At 57.6% G+C, this 18198-nt stretch overlaps 1 protein-coding gene across 1 annotated transcript; it reads left to right on the forward strand.

Annotated features, from left to right (window-relative positions):
* The first annotated feature begins 992 nt into the window (after window positions 1–992).
* Window positions 993–13356, forward strand: LOC140900376 (trophoblast glycoprotein-like). Its single transcript, XM_073317587.1, has 3 exons — window positions 993–1332; window positions 2251–2545; window positions 11695–13356. The coding sequence occupies exons 2-3, from the start codon at window positions 2262–2264 to the stop codon at window positions 12530–12532; spliced, it is 1122 nt and encodes a 373-aa protein (XP_073173688.1). The 5' UTR covers window positions 993–1332; window positions 2251–2261; the 3' UTR covers window positions 12533–13356.
* The last annotated feature ends 4842 nt before the right edge of the window (window positions 13357–18198 follow it).

Consider the following 18198-nt stretch of genomic DNA (forward strand, 5'->3'; position numbering starts at 1 on the left):
CTGTATGTGGTGTGTGTGGATGTAGGGTGGTTTGGCCTGCCCGGCTCCGCCAGACTCTGTGTGTGTTGTGTGTGGATGTAGGGTGGTTTGGCCTGCCCGGCTCCGCCAGACTCTGTGTGTGGTGTGTGTGGATGTAGGGTGGTTTGCCTGCCCGGCTCCGCCAGACTCTGTGTGTGTTGTGTGTGGATGTAGGGTGGTTTGGCCTGCCCGGCTCCGCCAGACTCTGTGTGTGTTGTGTGTGGATGTAGGGTGGTTTGGCCTGCCTGGCTCCGCCAGACTCTGTGTGTGGTGTGTGTGGATGTAGGGTGGTTTGGCCTGCCTGGCTCCGCCAGACTCTGTGTGTGGTGTGTGTGGATGTAGGGTGGTTTGCCTGCCCGGCTCCGCCAGACTCTGTGTGTGTTGTGTGTGGATGTAGGGTGGTTTGGCCTGCCTGGCTCTGCCAGACTCTGTATGTGGTGTGTGTGGATGTAGGGTGGTTTGGCCTGCCCGGCTCTGCCAGACTCTGTATGTGGTGTGTGTGGATGTAGGGTGGTTTGGCCTACCTGGCTCTGCCAGACTCTGTGTGTGTTGTGTGTGGATGTAGGGTGGTTTGGCCTGCCCGGCTCTGCCAGACTCTGTGTGTGGTGTGTGTGGCTGTAGGGTGGTTTGGCCTGCCCGGCTCTGCCAGACTCTGTGTGTGTTGTGTGTGGATGTAGGGTGGTTTGGCCTGCCCGGCTCTGCCAGACTCTGTGTGTGGTGTGTGTGGCTGTAGGGTGGTTTGGCCTGCCCGGCTCTGCCAGACTCTGTGTGTGTTGTGTGTGGCTGTACCCTGGCTTAGCCTCTCCCAGTCTCTCTGTATGCGGTGTGTGTGGGCCTGGTTTGTGTGTGTGACTTGTGTCAACCTGTGTGCGACTGATTTGTCACTCGGTGTGGGTGTGTCTGGGTGGGGGGCTGGCTGGCTGCCTGGCAGTGGTTGCCTGTGTCTGGCGGTCCGGCCCTGCGTGGGTGCGTGGGTGGGTGGGCGACGTGTAGCCTGGCAGCCCACACCTGGCGTTTGCCTCCCCCTGGCAGCACATGGCAGCCCCGGGCCCCCCAGACGCCGCGGGCCGGCAGGATCCTTGGCTGCGGGGGGGACGGTTTCCAAAGGGCCCGCCCCCCGGGGCAGCAGCAGGTCCCGCGGGCCGCGCAGGGGGGCGAAGGGGGCCGGCTGGAAGGAGGCGGGGGGCCGGGCAGCAGGCGAGTCCCCACCCCGCCGGCCCCGCCCGCTGCCTTTGAATCCCGTTCAGCCCCTTGCGCGCTCCCGGCGGAGCCCGGTGGGAAGGGGAGCGGACTCCTGCCGGCGGCGGGGACACGGTGAGTACCCGGCCAGCCCACGCTGGGGGGCCCCGGCCCCGGCCCCGGGGGAGGCTCCCGCCCACCCGGCCGCAGGGCAACTTCTGCGCGCCCCCTGGTCACTCGGGGGGCGAGATGCGGGGACCGGATCGGGACCGGCGGGGAGATCCCAGGAGAGGGAACAAAATGCCCGGAAACTTTGGGGAGAAGAGGGGGCGGGGGTGTGCAAAGGGCGGGGCAGCTGGGGGTGCAAGGGGCTGGGAAGGGGCGGGGTGCTGGGGGTGCAAAGGCGCTTGTGGGGAGTGTGTGTGCAAGGGACCGGCAGAGGTCGGGGTGTGTGTGCAAGGGAGCCTGCGGTGGGGGGGTGCAAAGGGCTGGGGGGGGACTGGGGAGTGCAAAGGCGCTTGCGAGGTGTGTGTGTGCAAGGGACCGGCAGAGGTCGGGGTGTGTGTGCAAAGGAGCCTGCGGTGGGGAGTGCAAGGGGCTGGGGGGGGACTGGGGAGTGCAAAGGCGCTTGCGAGGTGTGTGTGTGCAAGGGACCGGCAGAGGTCAGGGTGTGTGTGCAAGGGAGCCTGCGGTGGGGGGGTGCAAGGGGCTGGGGGGGGACTGGGGAGTGCAAGGGGGCCTGCAGAAGACAGGTGGGTGGGAGCAAGGGGACCCTAAGGGAGAGGTAGGGAGGGGATAGAGATCATGGAGGTATAGGAAAGAGGGGAAGAAGGATAGTGGGGGATGAGATACTGCTTAAGGGACCAGGAGTGTGGGGTGGGGGGCAGGGAGTGCTGACCAGGGTGCAGTGCCCAGGTCTGGGGTGCAGAGTCTCTGCACAGACCCTGGGCTGAGCCGGTGGCATGTCTATGTTAACAGCTCTCAGAGGAGGCTTTGGGGTGGGTTGGTTTGTTTAGCATCATGCTGGATTCTAGTGGCCCCCTTTGTCTGCAGGCGTGTTGGAAATGTCCCTCCTGGAGCCCCCCCCTGCCAGTCTGGGGTCCTGGGCGCTCCTGCTCCTGAGCCTTCTCCTTGCCCCGCTTGCCTGCCAGGCTTGCCCAGCCCCCTGCGAGTGTTCGGAACCAGCCCGGACTGTCAAGTGTGTCCTGAAGGAGCTGAAAGCTGTTCCAGCTGAGATCCCCAGGTACACCCGCAACCTCTTCATCACCAGCAACCAGATCGCTCTCATCAGCAGCCAGGACTTCCAGGGGCTGCCCAACCTGGTCACGCTCTCCCTGGCCAACAACAGGTAATTCCCCAGACTGCCTGTGAGGCTGGGGTGGGGGATGGTGCTTGGGGCAGGGTAAGATTCTCTCTCCTTCACTTAAGGAAATACTCTTTATTTTTACACTGTGCACTGTGGAACTCACTGCCACAGGATGCCCCTGCAGCCAGAAGCTTAGCAGGATTCCCAAAAGGATTCGATGCTTGTAATCAATAATGAACATCCACGTAACCCTCTTGCATAAGGAAAGATCAGTTTATTTCAGAAGGGATCTAAACGCTTATGCTTCAGGGAATGAATCAGCTGCTCGCTGGTGGGGGTTAGGAAGAAACTTCCCCTATGGGCAGGGCATTGCCCATTATGTGGTTGCTTGCACCTCAGAGATGGCACAGCAGGCTAGATGGAGCACTGATCCGGCATGGTTATTCCAGTGTCTGTAACCCATTTGTAAATGGCCATGGCTGTAGCTTCTTGGCACCGTACACTCAGCATGCCCCAGAACCTTTAATTCTCTCCCATGGGACTCAGCGGCTCTAATCTTCAGTCCCATGAAAATGTCTAATTTTCCCGTTGTTATAAATATTAAAAGTGCTGCTGGATCCCATGGGGGAGCCTTTGTCTCGTGAGCCAGAGAAACGGGGTTCCCACTGGATTGTGCCAAACCTTACAGGGCCCAGTCCTGGATGAGTGAGTCCGTAGGAAAGCAAAGCTCTCTTTGGCCTTGCAGAGCGCCCATTAGCAGTGCAGCATTCTGGCAGGTATTTGGATTTTGTACCTGCAGGGCACATTCAGGAGGCTGTTTGTGTCTAGCGATCCTAGGACCTGTAGAGGACCAGTGTTGAGGAATCTTTCATTTTACCTTGGTGTGTGCAGGAAGCCAATGCAATAAAGTATCTGGGGAGCAGGCTGGCAAGGAGTAGTGGGCAAAGCATTTGGGGGAGTCCAGATAGTGGCCCAGATCAGTGTGGTATAAATGGGAACCCTGAGTCCCACTTCCCACCGCCTGCAAGGCCTGATGAGCACAGCAAAGCTGGCACGTGCAGAATTAAATCTGAACTTGTCCTCAGCTCAGTGTGTTGAGAGCCCTTGGTGCACAGATGGCAGGCAGGGCATGCTGCTTTTTGGAGACCCCTGCCCTGTGCACTGTGATGGATTTAAGGCAGAGCATCAGCTCAGCCTTGCTGGGAATGAGTTGGCTTCTGGAGGGTGCGGAGCTGCTCTAATGTGACTTTTCTGCAGGCTTCCACCAGAAGAACTTCTTGTGAAAGTGACTTGAACTGTTCAAATCCAAACGCAAAGGAGTGGCCTTAAAATAATTCTACTGGGAGCTTGGGCTGGGTACTGTAGGATGCTGAGCACGTCCTCCTGCAATTGTTGGGTCCAGGTCAGGACTTGGGGAGACCCTGTGTAGTGACTAGCAGCACAAACTGTTAGTCCAGGAGCCAGAGGGAACCACAGGACCCGTCTGTGACTCAATAAAGAATCCTCTTTCTATCTGTTATAACTAAGTCCTCTCCCTTCCATGCTTCAGGGAAAGAACCAACCTCTAATCTAAGGGGTTAGGAAGAAATTTCCTCTGTGGGCAGGTTAGTCTAGAACTGCCCACTGCAGAGTTTCTTGCACCTTTGTCCAAGGTAGCTGTTGCTGGCTGCTGTCAGAGACAGGATACTGGGCTGCCTGGACCGTGGGTCTGATCCTGTCTGTCCTTTCCAATGCTTTGTACCAGGAGGGACACTGCAAGAGTACTTTGCGGGGTCACTTGAGACTCGGGTTTGCCTGTCTGGTCTGGTCCTTTGTACCGGTTTCACTGCGTGTTGTGAATATTTGTACCTGGCATTTCTGAAGAGGCTGATTGAGGTACCTCGGCAGTGCTGCCAGGGGGTCTCTCGTGGACTTCAAACAGGGATGCCTTGTATGGCTGTGCTCCGAGCATCAGTATCTGCGCGTGCTGGGACTTGGCCGTCTGCACCAGAGAGAGCACGTGAACCAGAGGTGGGTGGTGTCTGTAGCAGATGGACAAAAAGGAGCGAAAATCAGATACATTCACTTCCTGGAGTGTTCTCTACAGGGACAGGCCTGCGCAGTGCGAGGGAAGTGAACTTAGTGCGGCCTTGACAACCCTGGAGACTGGAGCACTCGATTTAGCCACCGAGCAGGCAGCAGCAGGAAGCCAGCTACCCTGCCAGTCTCAGGCATGGTAAAGGGTGTGCAGATTGTCCCTGCTCCTTGAACTGTCCATCATGACAGCCAGTAAGGCGCCGTTTGTACCAGTGGTTTTGTGAAGGAATTGGGCTGAGATCCACAAACTCGTGTCATGCCGGCAGCTGAATGCTGTCAGATGTCAGTACCAAGCTTGGCTGGATGCAAACCAGCATCCTAGGGGAGGAAGGCTGCTTACTGGGTCCCTGAGCCTTGGTATGGAAGGCTGAAAACAGGTGGGAAACCAGGAGCTGTTTTGCCAAGGGACTGCCAGACTGGATCAGACTGGGGTCTACCTAAGCTAGTCTCTTGTCTGCCAGTGCTCCAGGGGAAGGTGCTAGCAACTCTGCAGCAGGCACAGGTACTGAGGTCAGTTTCCCCTCTGATCAGACATCACTTGCGTCTACATGCAGACCTCCTCTACCATCCGCGCTCCAACTCCCCTTCCATACGGAGTCCCAGCAAGACACAGAGCTAGCCTTGATGATGCAGGGGGCGGGGGGGGGGGGAATTGGGGGCTTGCATGGATGCTTCACCTCTAATGGCACCTGCCAGATGTTGCCTGGGTGGACCAGTGTCTTGTCAGTGCAGTGTTCCCATTCCCTAGTGGGCTGTAAGGTCCAGAACTATGAAGAGAGCCTGCCAGGCCTTTTCACAACCGGTGGGTTTCTGAAGAGCCTGGGGCTGTTCGCTTTGGTTCAGTAAATTGGGGTCAGGTCCTCCCGCAGCATGGAGGCGAAGGGACCACAGAGCCTTTCTCCAGAGGGCTGGAGAGAGCATGGCACCAGCTCCACTTCAGAGGTCTGGCGTGTAGCTCTCCAGTGCCCCAGGCTTTTTGGCTGATACTTCCTGCCTGTCCCAGAACTAGTGCTTAGAACGGTGTTGGGCAAGGCTGGCAAGGCTTAGAGGAGCCCATGGCTGCAGCTTTCCTTGGTTCTCATAATCCTCTGTGGGATGCGCCTGTCTCTGGGGTTGGGGGTGAGGGGCTCACATCCTCAGGCCAGGCCTAGCTGTGGAGTTACAGGACCATGATCAGGAGCTGCCAGAGGATGGCAGTTGGAGACCAGTACATGGGGAGGAAAGGGGCCAGAGGGCAAAGACTCTCCCTCCCGCATGGGGAAGAGCCAGCGCGGTGCAGTGGGGAGGAAACATTTTGTACCAACAGCTGTAGCTGGTGTAGGAGAGCGGAAGGGAAAACCCATCATTGTGCTCCTGATCTAAAGAATGTCTTGGGCTCCATCTAGCAGGGATGGCTGCAGATGTTCCCTGGGAATGCTGGCCATCTTCTCTCAATGCTCCTTTCCTCTGCCCCTCCCTGTTCACCCAGCCCCTCAGCGGAGTTTCCCTGTTCTCACTGGCTAGGAAAAAGAGGCAGGAGCAGCCGGAGCTGGGAGGCAAGCAGGGAATATCCGCCATCTCTTACAAACACTTCACCCCAGCAGCCCAGTTGGTTCAGCTGAACGTGGGAGGAGGTCTGGGAAGTGGCTTTGTCCTCCTGCAGGAGCTAAGTGCATGGCATTCATTGTTACCCAAGACATCCTGCTTGGCCTGGCATAGCTGTCCTGCCCTGAGAATGTATTAGGGTCCCACTGATCAGTGACATGTTCTGGTACCCTCAGTCGTGCTGGAGCTGGCGTCGTGTGGCCCTTGTTCCTGGCCTTTCTCCCCTCAGTCTTGGTCCTGGGCTCTCCACATGCAGCTCCGCTGGTGCACTTCAGTCCTGACCCGTTTCAGTCTGGGGTGGTGATTTTTGTGATCTGACCAAAATACACTGGGAACTGAGCTGAGTCCATCCAACTCGTGTCACTTGTGTCCTCAGTAACATTTCAAAGCAGGCCTTCGGAGGAGAAGAACCTGTGGGCTAGACCATTGAATAAGTCAGCCCCTTTTGCATGGGCCTCTTTAAAAGATCCCCTTGGTACCCACTGCCAGATCAGGTACATTCAGCAGGGGGAGGAAGGTTTCATCGTGACTTGGGGACCTGTCTCGGCCAGGCCAGGGCAGGCAAGGCTCCGGTTGGCCGCATGTGACTGGTGCCTGATCCCCATGTTCTGTGTCACTCCCACCTGGCCAGTTCCACGGGATCGGCGCTTCTCACCCCGCCACCAGGGAAAAAGAAATGCTGACATTGCCATGGCAACATCCTTACAGGAGACGCAGCTTGGAAACAGACTCTGGCAGGGCCGATGCTGTGGGAACCTCTCTCTTTCTCGATTGAGACCTGCCAGGGAGGAGGTCGGTACCCCTGCCTGGTAATCAGCGCCTGGGTTTGGATTGGAACTGACTGGCTTGGGGAAGAGGCAATGGGCTAGTGAGCCTGGATCTCTAACCCACAGCCAGCCGGCATTGGTGAGCGCAGGCTGTACTGTCAGACGGCCAGTCAGTGGCTGATGCAGATGGAGTCTGCATGATTCCTGTCCTTAGTGGGCAAGTGTCCACATCACCAAAACCACCTGCCCATTAGCACTAACAGGCCCCGTTGTTGGCCAGTTCAACCAAGGGGCCCAAGGCTGGCTGGACTATGGGCTTTGCTCTCCTCCCACTAGAGCCCGCTCTGGCTCAGAGCCAAGGCACGCTGGCAGGGCTGTGGGGAGCAGGGGGGCTGGCACTGCTGCCCATGCTGTAGCTGTTCCCCTGGATGGAAGACTTCAGCCTCCAGCACCTTTCACCAGCACATGGTTCTGAGAAGCTTCGGGATCCAGCGCTGGCCTGAGAAGGAGAGGAGCAGGTGCCCGATGTGGAGCAATGAGCCCACCATGTCTCTGCGGCAGATGGCCAGCTGCAGCTCAGCCTGGAGCAATTCGCAGCGGCCACTGGCCTCTTTGGGGGGCAAAACTGCAGCGCACTTGCTTGCACAGAGGCAGTTTGGGGGTGGGTTTCCACCACCCTGCTCCACCCCACCAATGTGATCTTTGGAGAAGGCTAGATAGCCCCCTAGAATAAAACCAGGTCTGCTGCTGCCCAGCCAGACCCTGTTCCCGCCCTCCCGGCAGGGGAACAATACAAAGGACTTGGAATTTATTACGTTCTTTTGTATCTCTATTCACTCTGTGTGGTGTGAGGGCGTTTGAGGCACTCTAGTTAGTCTGCTTGGAGCAAGGAACTTTGAGCCAAGTTCCTGGGTTCTATAGCTAGAGTCATAGAACCAGGGGGTTAGAAGGGCCCGCAAGGGTCATCCAGTCTAATCTCCTGCCAAGGTGCAGGATTCGTTGTGTCTAAACCATCCAAGCCAGGTGGCTGCCCTGGGTAAGCCATTGTCCAATCAAGTCACCGAGGCCTACATTTTTTCAGAAGTAGCCTCTCATTTTGGCTTTACTCTCTGTGTCTCAGCTTCCTTCTCGGAGGATGGTGGTGAGGGGCCGATGGTACTTTCTGCTGAAGGAGGGTGGTGAGGGGTAATGCATCAGCGTTTGCAGAACTCCTCGAAAGATGCTAGAAGCCTCCTTAGTAGTATCCTCTTGGGATGCAAGCCCTGTGGCGGCTGGTGGCAGAGATGTAGTTGACTGACCAGCATTGTTCCAGCCATGGGACTCTTGGCAGGAGAACCAGGCTGGGCTGGGGCTGGTGGGGGCGAGGGAGCGTGTTCCCGTGATCATGTTGATGGGCGTGTGCAATGTTTAAAACTGTCAAATGGCTCTCACGTCACACACAGCCTTGCGAAAAGACAACTGGGAAGCAGCATCTGTGTCCTGCTCCTGGAATGAGATCTGCAGCCCAATGAGGTCAGTGACAAGACTTCTGTTGATTCAGTGGGGTTTGGATCAGTGAGCCCTTCATGGCAAATACTGTCTTCCCATGTGTCTGTACAGCGCCTAGCATCCTGGGCCTCTGATTCTGATTTAGAGCCTTTGGGCACCACTGCAGTATAAATAAAGCAAGTTCCATGATCTCCAAATACACAGCAGAGTAAGGAAGTGGAACCTGCTTCCCAGTTCCCTGTGTCCCATTTATCTACCAAAGAAATTAACACCAACTGCCAGCCCTGCTTAGTGTCTTTGCTACTCTGCTGTGTGCAGTCAGGGTGCAGGAGCTCATTGCAAAAGGACTGGAGGGAAGGGAGACCTGTGCAGAGGACAGCCCCAGTCATCGTCTCTGTGGGTGTCATGAGGCTGCAGCTTTCTCCTGGAGTATTTCTTTAGCAACTGGACTAGGCAGCTGGGTGGGTTAACGTCTAGGCAGAAACCTTGCTATAGCTTCTCCTTCCTGGGTGGGCCTCCGTATGCTCCCACAGTGGCTTTGGAGCTGTGTTTAGCCACGGTGGCAGTGAGCCTGGGCACAGAGTGGGGAGAAGTGGCTGCCATCTTAACATAGTTTAGTATTCAAAGGGTGGTCAAACCCTGGCCTGGATGAAGTCAATGGGGGTATGTCTACAGGGCAAGTAGACACCCGCGGCTGGCCCGTGCCAGCTGACTCAGGCTAAGCAGCAGTTCAATTGCAATGTAAATGTTTGAGCTCTGAGACCCTCTACCTTGCAGGGTCCTAGAACCCAGGCTTCAGCCTGAGCCCGAACGTCTGTACTGCCGTTAAATAGACCCTTAGCCCAAGTCAGCTGGCACGGGCCAGCCGCAGGTGTCTAACTGCAGTGTAGACATACCCTGTGCATCTTGCCATTGGTTTCCGTGGGAGCAGGATCGGGCCCCATCCTCAAAATTCTAGGCTCGTTCTGTCTAAGCCAGTGCCTGAGCTACCAGGATGTCTTGGCTGTAGGGCAGAGAGACTAGAACTTGCTGCTTGCGTCCGTTTAAGTAGGAGGGGTGCTTAGCTCAGGGCTCACGTTCCCCCTTGGTTGCGTCTGGGTTCTGTAAGAATCGCTCCTCTTCATAATAAAAACACCACCTTCGGAGCCAGGGGTGCCCGACAAACGGCAGTCAGTTAGCCCTCCCGCCGCACTGATAGGGGTCACGTCAAGCACCTCTGAAATCCAGCTGCCGCCTGGAAACACCCCAACCCGTTCGCCTCTAGCCAAACAGAATGGGTTGGATTCCGAGCCTACGCTGGCATCCGCCAGGAGGAAGTGCGTGGAGCTAGACGAGGTAAAATCAGCGTTGGGTCAAGTCACTTCCTCGAGAAGCGGCTCCGACTGCAGGTGTCAGGCGTGTTCAAACCCAGATTTAAAGGGCCAGCGTGCGGCAAAGCACTGCACACACAAGCCTCAGTTTCTGAGAAGCCATTTCCAGCCTCTGCCTTTGGCTGATATTTAGTAGAATGTTGCCTGAAGCTCAGGCATGGCAGACGCCTGAAACTTCAGGCGTTGCAAAGGAAAGGAAGCGTCAGCGCGGAAGCTGTCCTGAGCTGCTCCTCTGGCTTATTACTCGGGACGGTGGGACTGAGACAAAACCCTCCCATTTCCCTCTAATAATCCCATGAGCCACGAGGAACTGGGTCTCTTACCGGTGCCTCAAGCAGCCAGAAAACGGGCCTGACTCTCCAGTGACCTGGCTAACTGCAGTGGAGTTTCTCCTGATTTACACCCAGCTGAGTGGGAGTAGGATCAGCCCCTATGTTTTTATTGTATGGAACCAGAATGGTCCAAGGAACATCCCAAATCCACACTAAAGACTCCTCTGGGATCAGTATGTTCCCAGATGTCACAGGAATGTTACAGGCCTCCAGCCAACTCCTTTGTGGGGGGAACGAGGCCCTGTGCTAATGGAGAACTGAGCGCCCTCACCTCCTATTGAAGTCAGCAGGAACCGCAGTATTCAGCGGTTTGCAGGATCGGGCAGCTAAGAGCAGGAATAATTCATGCTCTTGAAATTGACTGACACTAAGTGGCGTCACCCTGCCCCCACCCCCCTGGGAAAGGAGGAGAGGAATAAACAGTTCATGCACAGGCCTTTTGGCCACCCCGGGTCCCTTTGTCGCTCACATGTGGGCGGCATGAATGATGAGGAGCATCTGGAGTTAATCACCTTCTCGGAGGGTGGCTGACTCCTGCAGATCCTCAGAGATGTGTTTCCACCCACAAACATTTGCATTTTGGAGACCAGCATGTGCACATCTGACAGTGGAATTTGGTTCTGTGGGTGTGATTTAAAACTCTGCTTCCCTTAAAGGGACAGTGGCAAGTTCCAGAATAACACTAAGTCCTTCTGTGGTGGTGGTCATCCCTCACCTCTCAAATCACTTTACAAAGGTGCAAATGGGGAAACTGAGGCCCAGAGGAAGTGATGTGACTTGTCCAAGGCCAGACAGTGAGTCAGTGGCAAAGGCAAGAGTAGGAAACTTTTTACTGAAGAATCCAAGGGCCGGGCACACACGACCTGTTGCATGAAATATCTTCAGAGGGAGAACAAATATGTCCTTGAACATGCAGGTTTCTTGGGATCTATGTAGTTGCAACTGGAGTCATTCCCTTCAAGATTCAGGTGTTCATGGAAGAAGGAAAAGATACAAAGGTTCTTGTGCGTCCCTCGCAAGCAGGAGTCCCAGTGTTGGTACTGAGAGCATGAAGGCTTCTCTCAGAGGAGAGACCCCAGGTGGTTAATGATATTGTCTAGGCTTTCTAACCAATGGTTGGAAAAGCATCCAAAATCAGATCCCACTGGGCCCCACACTCTTGTTAAATGTGAAGGGAAAGTTAGTGCAGGTAGGCAGTGCTGCTTGCCATCCCTACAGGCTGAAATCTTCCATTTGCCCACGGCGCAGTTACTACGTGGACCTCGCCAGTGTATCTCCAGCTTGATGCAGAGGGGAACACCCTTAGAGGTGCAAAAGGAGTTCTTTCTCTAGGGCCCATTCATACCTGCCCCCTGGGAAGTGGACTTAGACCCAGCAAACTCATTGCATATAGGCATTGACTAGTCATTGGGCGGTAACAGCTTTAGGTCTGGGTGGGAAGGGCGACCTAGAAGTGAAAGGCCCCAGTTCCGAGCTGCTGGGCCGTTGCCAAGGGATGGAATCGGAGTCATACTTTCTGTTGGGTCTCCTGGGATATTTGATATGAGCATGACCATTTCTCTCTCCCACCCCAGGATCAGCGCTGTGGAGTCCCAGGCCTTCTCTGCCCTCCCCAGCCTGCGTTACCTGGACTTGAGCAATAACCGCTTGGCTACCATCCATCCTGACGCTTTCAGCTCCAGGAACAACTCCATCCGGGAGCTGAACCTGAGCCGCTCGTTCTACAACTCCTCCGCCATCCGGCCTGTGGCAGCTGCCATAGTCCAGGGCGGCTTCCGGAGCCTCTCCAAGCTGGAGCTGACCAACAATGAGATAGTCTACCTGCCGCTGGGCATGTTCTCCAGCCTCCGCAGCCTCCGGCACCTGGACTTGAGGAACAACTCCCTGGTGGACATCAAGAACTCCACCTTTGCTGGCCTCCACCTCGAGCACCTCGACTTGACCTTGAACGCCCTCAAGACCCTGCGGATCGAGGCGCTGGCTGAGCTGGGGAGGCAGCTGCGCCTTCGCCTCTTCCTGCGGGACAATCCTTTTGTGTGCAACTGCGACATCGAGGACCTGGTGAGCTGGCTGAATCAGAGCCAGCAGGTGGCCGACATGGAGAAACTGGTCTGTGTCTTCCCCCGGCACCTCCAGAACACATCCCTGTTGGACCTGGCCGGGGCAGAGCTGGGCTGCCACTCCAGCCAGCACAGCAAGAACACTCTGCAGACCTCCTACGTCTTCCTGGGCATCGTTCTGGGCATCATCGGTATGGTCTTCCTCTTCGTGCTCTACCTGAACCGCAGGGGCATCAAGACGTGGGTGAACAGCACGCGGGATGCCTGCCGCGACTTCATGGAGGAGTATCGCTATCATTACGAGATTGACTCCGACCCCCGCGTCACCCAGGTCGCCACCTTGGACATATGAGCACGTTCCTCTCGGGAGCCCGCGTGGGGCTCTTTGGATGGCTTTGTGAGCTTCCAGGGGTGGCCTGGTGCTGCCCATCTCCAGAACCAATTCATCTGCTTGGTGATGAGCTGCGACACTCCTTGTGACGGAGTTAGAACTTTTTTCTTCTCCTGTCTGAGGGACCTTGCTGGGGGGAAGGCGCAATCTTCCCCTGCATGGTCTGTCTCTTGCACTGCATTACTGGCCCTAGGGGAACCCCTCTGGCAGTGGGACTCAGCCTTGGGCAGATCTCTTTGTGGGCATTATAAAGGGGACACAGGAAGGGGATTTCTGCCTCCCTTTGGCTTCAAGCTTCCATTCTGTTTTTTTTGGGATGGGAGGCTCTATCCAATGCAGGGAGTTGCTGCAGTGGGAACACAAGAACTGCCCCGCGGGACCAACCCACTGGCTGTTAGCTCGGCATCCCCGCTCTTCTACAGCATCAATGCAAACCTTTGATATAATGCAATAATAAACCTTGGGGGTACGTGGGAGATTCCTTCCTAACCCCAGCTGAAGATCAGCCTACGCCCTGGAGCATGTGGATCGAGAACCCTTGGAATGATTAGTTTAGCTCTGAAGCCACTGCGGCCAGTGGAGGGAATGAGCTGTGAAAACCCAGGGCTGTGTCTCCAACGCCTGCTAGGGGGCCCCAGGCCGGCAGTGACAGGACAGCTGGGATTTCACAAGTAACCTGGGATGAAAGGGCTAGTGTGGGGGACTCTCCTCCTGCTTTCTGAGATGCTGGCTGAACCCTGGGGACACCAACAAATCCCTCCTCGCGCAGGTGCCCCACAGGAGCTGGGCCGGGAGGGAGGGGAAGTTTTACACGGGGGGGGGGGGAGGGGAGGGTTCTTTTAGGGGTTTTAGTACTGTACATATTGTAAACCAGGGGAATAGATGTGGGGGAGGGAGGATTTTGTTTTTCTCAATGCACTGAGCACACAGAATAAGTGTCCCAGCTGCTGGCAAATTCCTGTTACGACCTAAGGCCCAGATTGTTAACGCTACGGCAGCGGTGCTCCACGCAGTGTCACGATGCCCAACTGACTTAGGAGCCCAATCGCACTTTCCAAAGAGATTTAGGCAGTTAGGCTCAAGGGGTTAGGCTCCCCAGGCAGCCTGGTGTTGGGCTCTGAGTGCAGCAACGTGATAGCGTCACCGGGCTGGGATCTTCCATGCAAACCTTCCTCTGGGGTGTCAGTTCGGGGGTCACCGCACGTGCCGTAGGGGCTGACGGTTGTACTCCAAACGGGATGGCGGCTGCCTTCCCCCCGAGGTGGGGGGAACGTGCTCTTATTGGTTTTGTTGCCCGATTCTGACCAATAAATGATTTCTCAAACTGTGTCTTGATGTTGGTGTGAAATAAAAGGTGTCTCCGAGCCCTGGGGGAGCTGGGCTGCAGCTGGGGAGCAGAGGTCCCTTAGCGTGGACTCTGGGCAAAGTCCAGAGCAGGCGCTGTATGGCTAGACTGTGCACCTGGTTCTGGGCTGGGGCTGACCCTCCTTGTGGCCTCTTGGCAGGAGCCTCTAAAAGCCAGTCAGGGGCTCTGGCCATGGTCCTTGGCAGCTGGACTGGCTGAACTCCTGCAATAAGAGACTGTGATCTTCCTTTTGGGACAGCCTCTCCAGCAGCCACAGGGTGTGAGGGTGGCATGGGTTATGCCATACAGTGACATACCAAGACCACGACCCGTTAGCTTTTTGCAGGGGCTGATTCTTTGAGGGGGAACGCACTGTAGTGCAGTATTACATCTTGTTGGATGCCTAGGGAAACTGAGGCACAGACAGCCCGATTCACCACTGCCCTGCAGGGCAAAGGGGACATGAAAGGCTGCCATCCTGTATCTGCAGCAGGGGGATGGTGAACTGGAGCCAGAGAGGTTAAGGCCCATTGTGATAGAAGGGTAAGGTGCCTCAGCTCCTGGTGGCCATCTTGAGACAGCTAGTTGCTGCAGGAAACCAGCCCCCCTGAACGCCAGGCCTCAGGTGTCCCAGGATGGAGACACCCCAGGGCCAGGCCCCTCTAGAAAGTGCCGCTCTAAGACTTGTTACAAGGGCTCTCAGCTGCAGAAGGGAACCCAGGAGTCCTGCGTTGCATTCCCATGTTCCAAAAAACCGCCCTGTCGAGTTGGCAGCTGCTGGATGTTAAGGAGCGGGTGGCCAGAGCGTAGCCACGTCCTCTGGACAGAATCGATCCATCCTTTTCCTCAGCCGCTGGCCAAGTGTCTCAGGCTCTCCAGCACTGCCTGCTCCCGAGGGCGGTGGAGGCAGAAGCCCCAACTATCCCCAACGCGCTCTGTCCTACTGCTGGTTTCATAGCCTCCCTCCAGCCCATGGCCAAATGATGCATCTTCTGGTGCCCTCGGAAATCCAGAATCCCATCTCCTGGGCTCCCTCCTGTGATCTCATTCACAGCGGCTGCCGTGGAGGGTGGATACACCCCTGTGTGTGTTTGTGGCATTTCTTTCAGCCCTCTGGTTCTTGGGGTGTGTCTGCCCTAGGGGGAAGAAGTGTGGTTTCACCCCCGGGGAGCTAACACAGGGTGACGTCCTAGTGCGGACAAGGCCTGGTAGTTTCCACACCTGTTGGCTTCCCCCTTGACATAACAACCGGTGTGTAAATGACCTCTATCCGGCCTACACTAGGATGTTACCGCGGCCGAGCACACCTTGTTTCTTAGCCAAGACAGGGCAGGCTTTCGTCTGTAAATTGCCTGGGCTGGGCTGGACTGGGATTAGCAGTCAGAGGGGCAGGATGTTAGGTGCTGTCAGGCGCTGGGAGACCGGGGGGGGGGGGGGGGGCGGAAAATATTGCTACAATTTCAAAACTCCCGTTTTCGAGGCCTGACTGAGACACTGCTGGTATAAAAAGTGGGTGTGTGGAGTGGGGGGAGAATGAGGGGCCTTACGGGACAGTGCCCCAGGAGCGTCCCAAGGTGTCGGTGGGGGAGCAGAGCGCTCTGGAGGGAAGCAGCAGCCCTTTCCTGGTGACAAAGAGTGAGCGGTGAGTCTTGAGAACTAAGCTCTGGATGTCTTCCAGGGGGTGGGGAGCACCTGGGCCTCCCCGGCCAAGCTCTCTGCCTTGCCACAGGCCAGCAGTGAGCCCCTGGCACCAGTCTCTTTGCAGAGACTCCCTCACCCCAAGCCCCGGGGTGTTTTCCAGCTGTGCTGGGCGTCTGGATGCCATTAGTCACTAGGAGCAGACTACCCGGCTGCTGAGAGGGACCGTCAGCTGCTTCCTTCTTCCCCAGTGATCTCCACGTAAATCGAGAGAACGACTTGCCCGGTCGGGGGAGCGTCTGCTTTGGGGGGAACCACCTGCATGCTGGCACTGCCAGGAGAATTCTGCACAGCTCCCAGAGGGCTCTGACGCAGCCAGATCCCCTTGGTCTTTCTTTTAAAGGCCGGGACTGGGGAGGGAGGTGCTTTTGTTCCGAGAGGTATTTCCTGTGACCTCGAGCAGGAAAACATCCCGGTAGCATTTTGGGGGCAGTGTGGGGGGAGGGGGGGGAGAAGCTCACACAGCTGGAGTCCTGAGTGATATTGTCAGGGCACTGCTGGGAGGAAGCTCACACTGTGTGTGTGTGTGAAATCTGTCATTGTGAGGGCACTGCAGAACGGACGATGGGTTCTGCAGGCTGGACTGGCCAGGGGGTCACACAGCGCCCCCCGGCAACCTTCAAAAAGGGGCCTCTCACCCCCCCCCCCCCCGCCCCACAGCAGCGAAATTCCCCCCTTCCTGTCAGAGGCTGCTGAGAAGTGGAGGTGCCCCCTGGGTAGGGGCCCCCGGATGCACTGGCCCTGTCTGGCATCTCCCCTAGTCGCCAGAGCAGGAGGGCGGCTGATGGAGCAGGAGACCCCGCGGGAGGCAGCGGGACTGGAGACTCTCAGGTGCAGACGGGCCGGTGGGCGCTTGTGCCTCAGCTGGAGCCTTCACAAGAGCTCAAGCGTGCCCCCTTGTGGCCACAGAGGACTGGAGCCCGATGCCCGAGGGGCGAGGCCTTCCTAGGCGGGGTTGGGTGGGTTTGTGCCAACTGCTTGGTGCCCCTGCAGCCTGGCCGAGTGGCAGACAGCGAGCCGGGGCCGGGGAGAGGCAGGTACCCAGAGGGAGGAGGCAGGATCTGAGCAGGCCCTAGTCTGAGTCCTGCAGCCCTGTGTGGAGCAAGGAGCTGTCCGTGAGACTGGTCCCTGCCCCTCACGTCTGGTGGAAGCCAGCAGGAGACCTATTGCTGGAGACGGTTAATGGATCCGTTAGAGAGAGAGAGGCAGGGCCAGATTAACGCAGGGCCTTTAGGGGCTGCAGCCGAGGATCTCAGGCTAAGGGGGGCCCCACAACAGGCCTGCTGACATGGGGGGCAAAGGGGACAATTGCCTGTTCGACTTAAAAGAGCCCAGAGGCCCTGGCCACTGCTGGCAGTGCAGGGGGGCTAAGCAGGCTCCCTGCCTGCCCTCGCTCCGCGCCGCTCCTGGAAGCGTCCAGCACGTCCCTGCAGCCCCCAGGGGCGGGGTGTGTGTGGGTCTCCATGTGCTGCTCCCGCCTGAGTGCCGACTCCGCAGCTCCCATTGGCTGGGAACTGCTGCCAATAGCAGCTGTGGGGGCAGTGGCATGCTGCAGAGACCCCCCTGACTCCCCCTCCTAGGAGCCAGAGGGGTGTGCTGGTTGGTTTTGGGAGCCGCCTGACGTAAGGGCCGACCCCTTGACCCCCTCCTGCATCCCCGCTCCCTGCCGCAGCCTAGAGCCTGCACCCTCTCCCGCACCCAAACTCCCACCCAAAGCCCACATCCCCTCCCACACCCAAACTCCCACCCAGAGCCCACATCCCCTCCCACACCCAAACTCCCACCCAGAACCCACACCCACTCAGATAGGGGCCCCACAAAATCGAATAGCCCTGGACTCACAGGAGAGTTAATCTGGCCCTGAAGAGAGGTGCTGACCGCTGGGGTTAGGGGATTCTGGATCCTGACCCCTGCCATGGGACCGGGTACTCGGGGTACTTGCCTTCTAAACAGTGAGTCAGGAGCCACAGTCTTCAGTTCTGCGGCTCCCGATAGGGCCCCAAAGCCACCTGCTGAGGGTGGGCAGAACTCTCCTCCTGAACCCCTCAACCACGGACAGCCCCGGGGTGTGCCGAGGGGGCGAAGGACCTGGCTGCAGACACCAGTGGGGCTGCATCCCCCTGTAGCCGGAGGGGGAGAGAGCAGTGGGCCAGGGGCACCGTGGCCAGCTGCGTGTCGAGGCGACTCACGCGAGTGACGCCCCGGCGGGCGCGGCCTGTGGAACTGAGCCGAGGCTGGCTTATAGATACCCCCCACCCACACCCACATGCTGGGACGGCAACGGCTCCCTGGTGGGGTGGTCAGCTGTGCCCCATCTGGGGGCAGCCAGGATGTAGGCTCAGCTCGATTTATCCCTGGCAGCTACTGGGAGCACCCCCCGGGGCCTGGCCCGGCAGGGAGGGTGGGCAGCGATTCAGAAGGGAAGGGATGGGGGGGGGTCTCTGTATGGTGCTGGCACCCAGGGCTCCCCCATCAGGATCAGGCCCCCTCGTGCTGGCTGGCGGACCATGACCCTGCCCTGATGAGCTCCTGGTCCAGCCGGGTCTCTCTGGGTTGCGGAGACTCCGCAGTGTGCGCGGCTGGG

Source organism: Lepidochelys kempii, chromosome 19 (genome assembly GCF_965140265.1).
Source record: "Lepidochelys kempii isolate rLepKem1 chromosome 19, rLepKem1.hap2, whole genome shotgun sequence".
In the NCBI taxonomy this organism is placed as follows: domain Eukaryota; kingdom Metazoa; phylum Chordata; order Testudines; family Cheloniidae; genus Lepidochelys; species Lepidochelys kempii.

Excerpts from the sequence above, each read along its gene's own strand:
- LOC140900376 (XM_073317587.1), top strand. The coding sequence starts at position 2,262 with ATGTCCCTCCTGGAGCCCCCCCCTGCCAGTCTGGGGTCCTGGGCGCTC. Across the intron at positions 2,546-11,694 it reads CTCTCCCTGGCCAACAACAG|GATCAGCGCTGTGGAGTCCC; the intron begins GTAATTCCCCAG and ends CTCCCACCCCAG.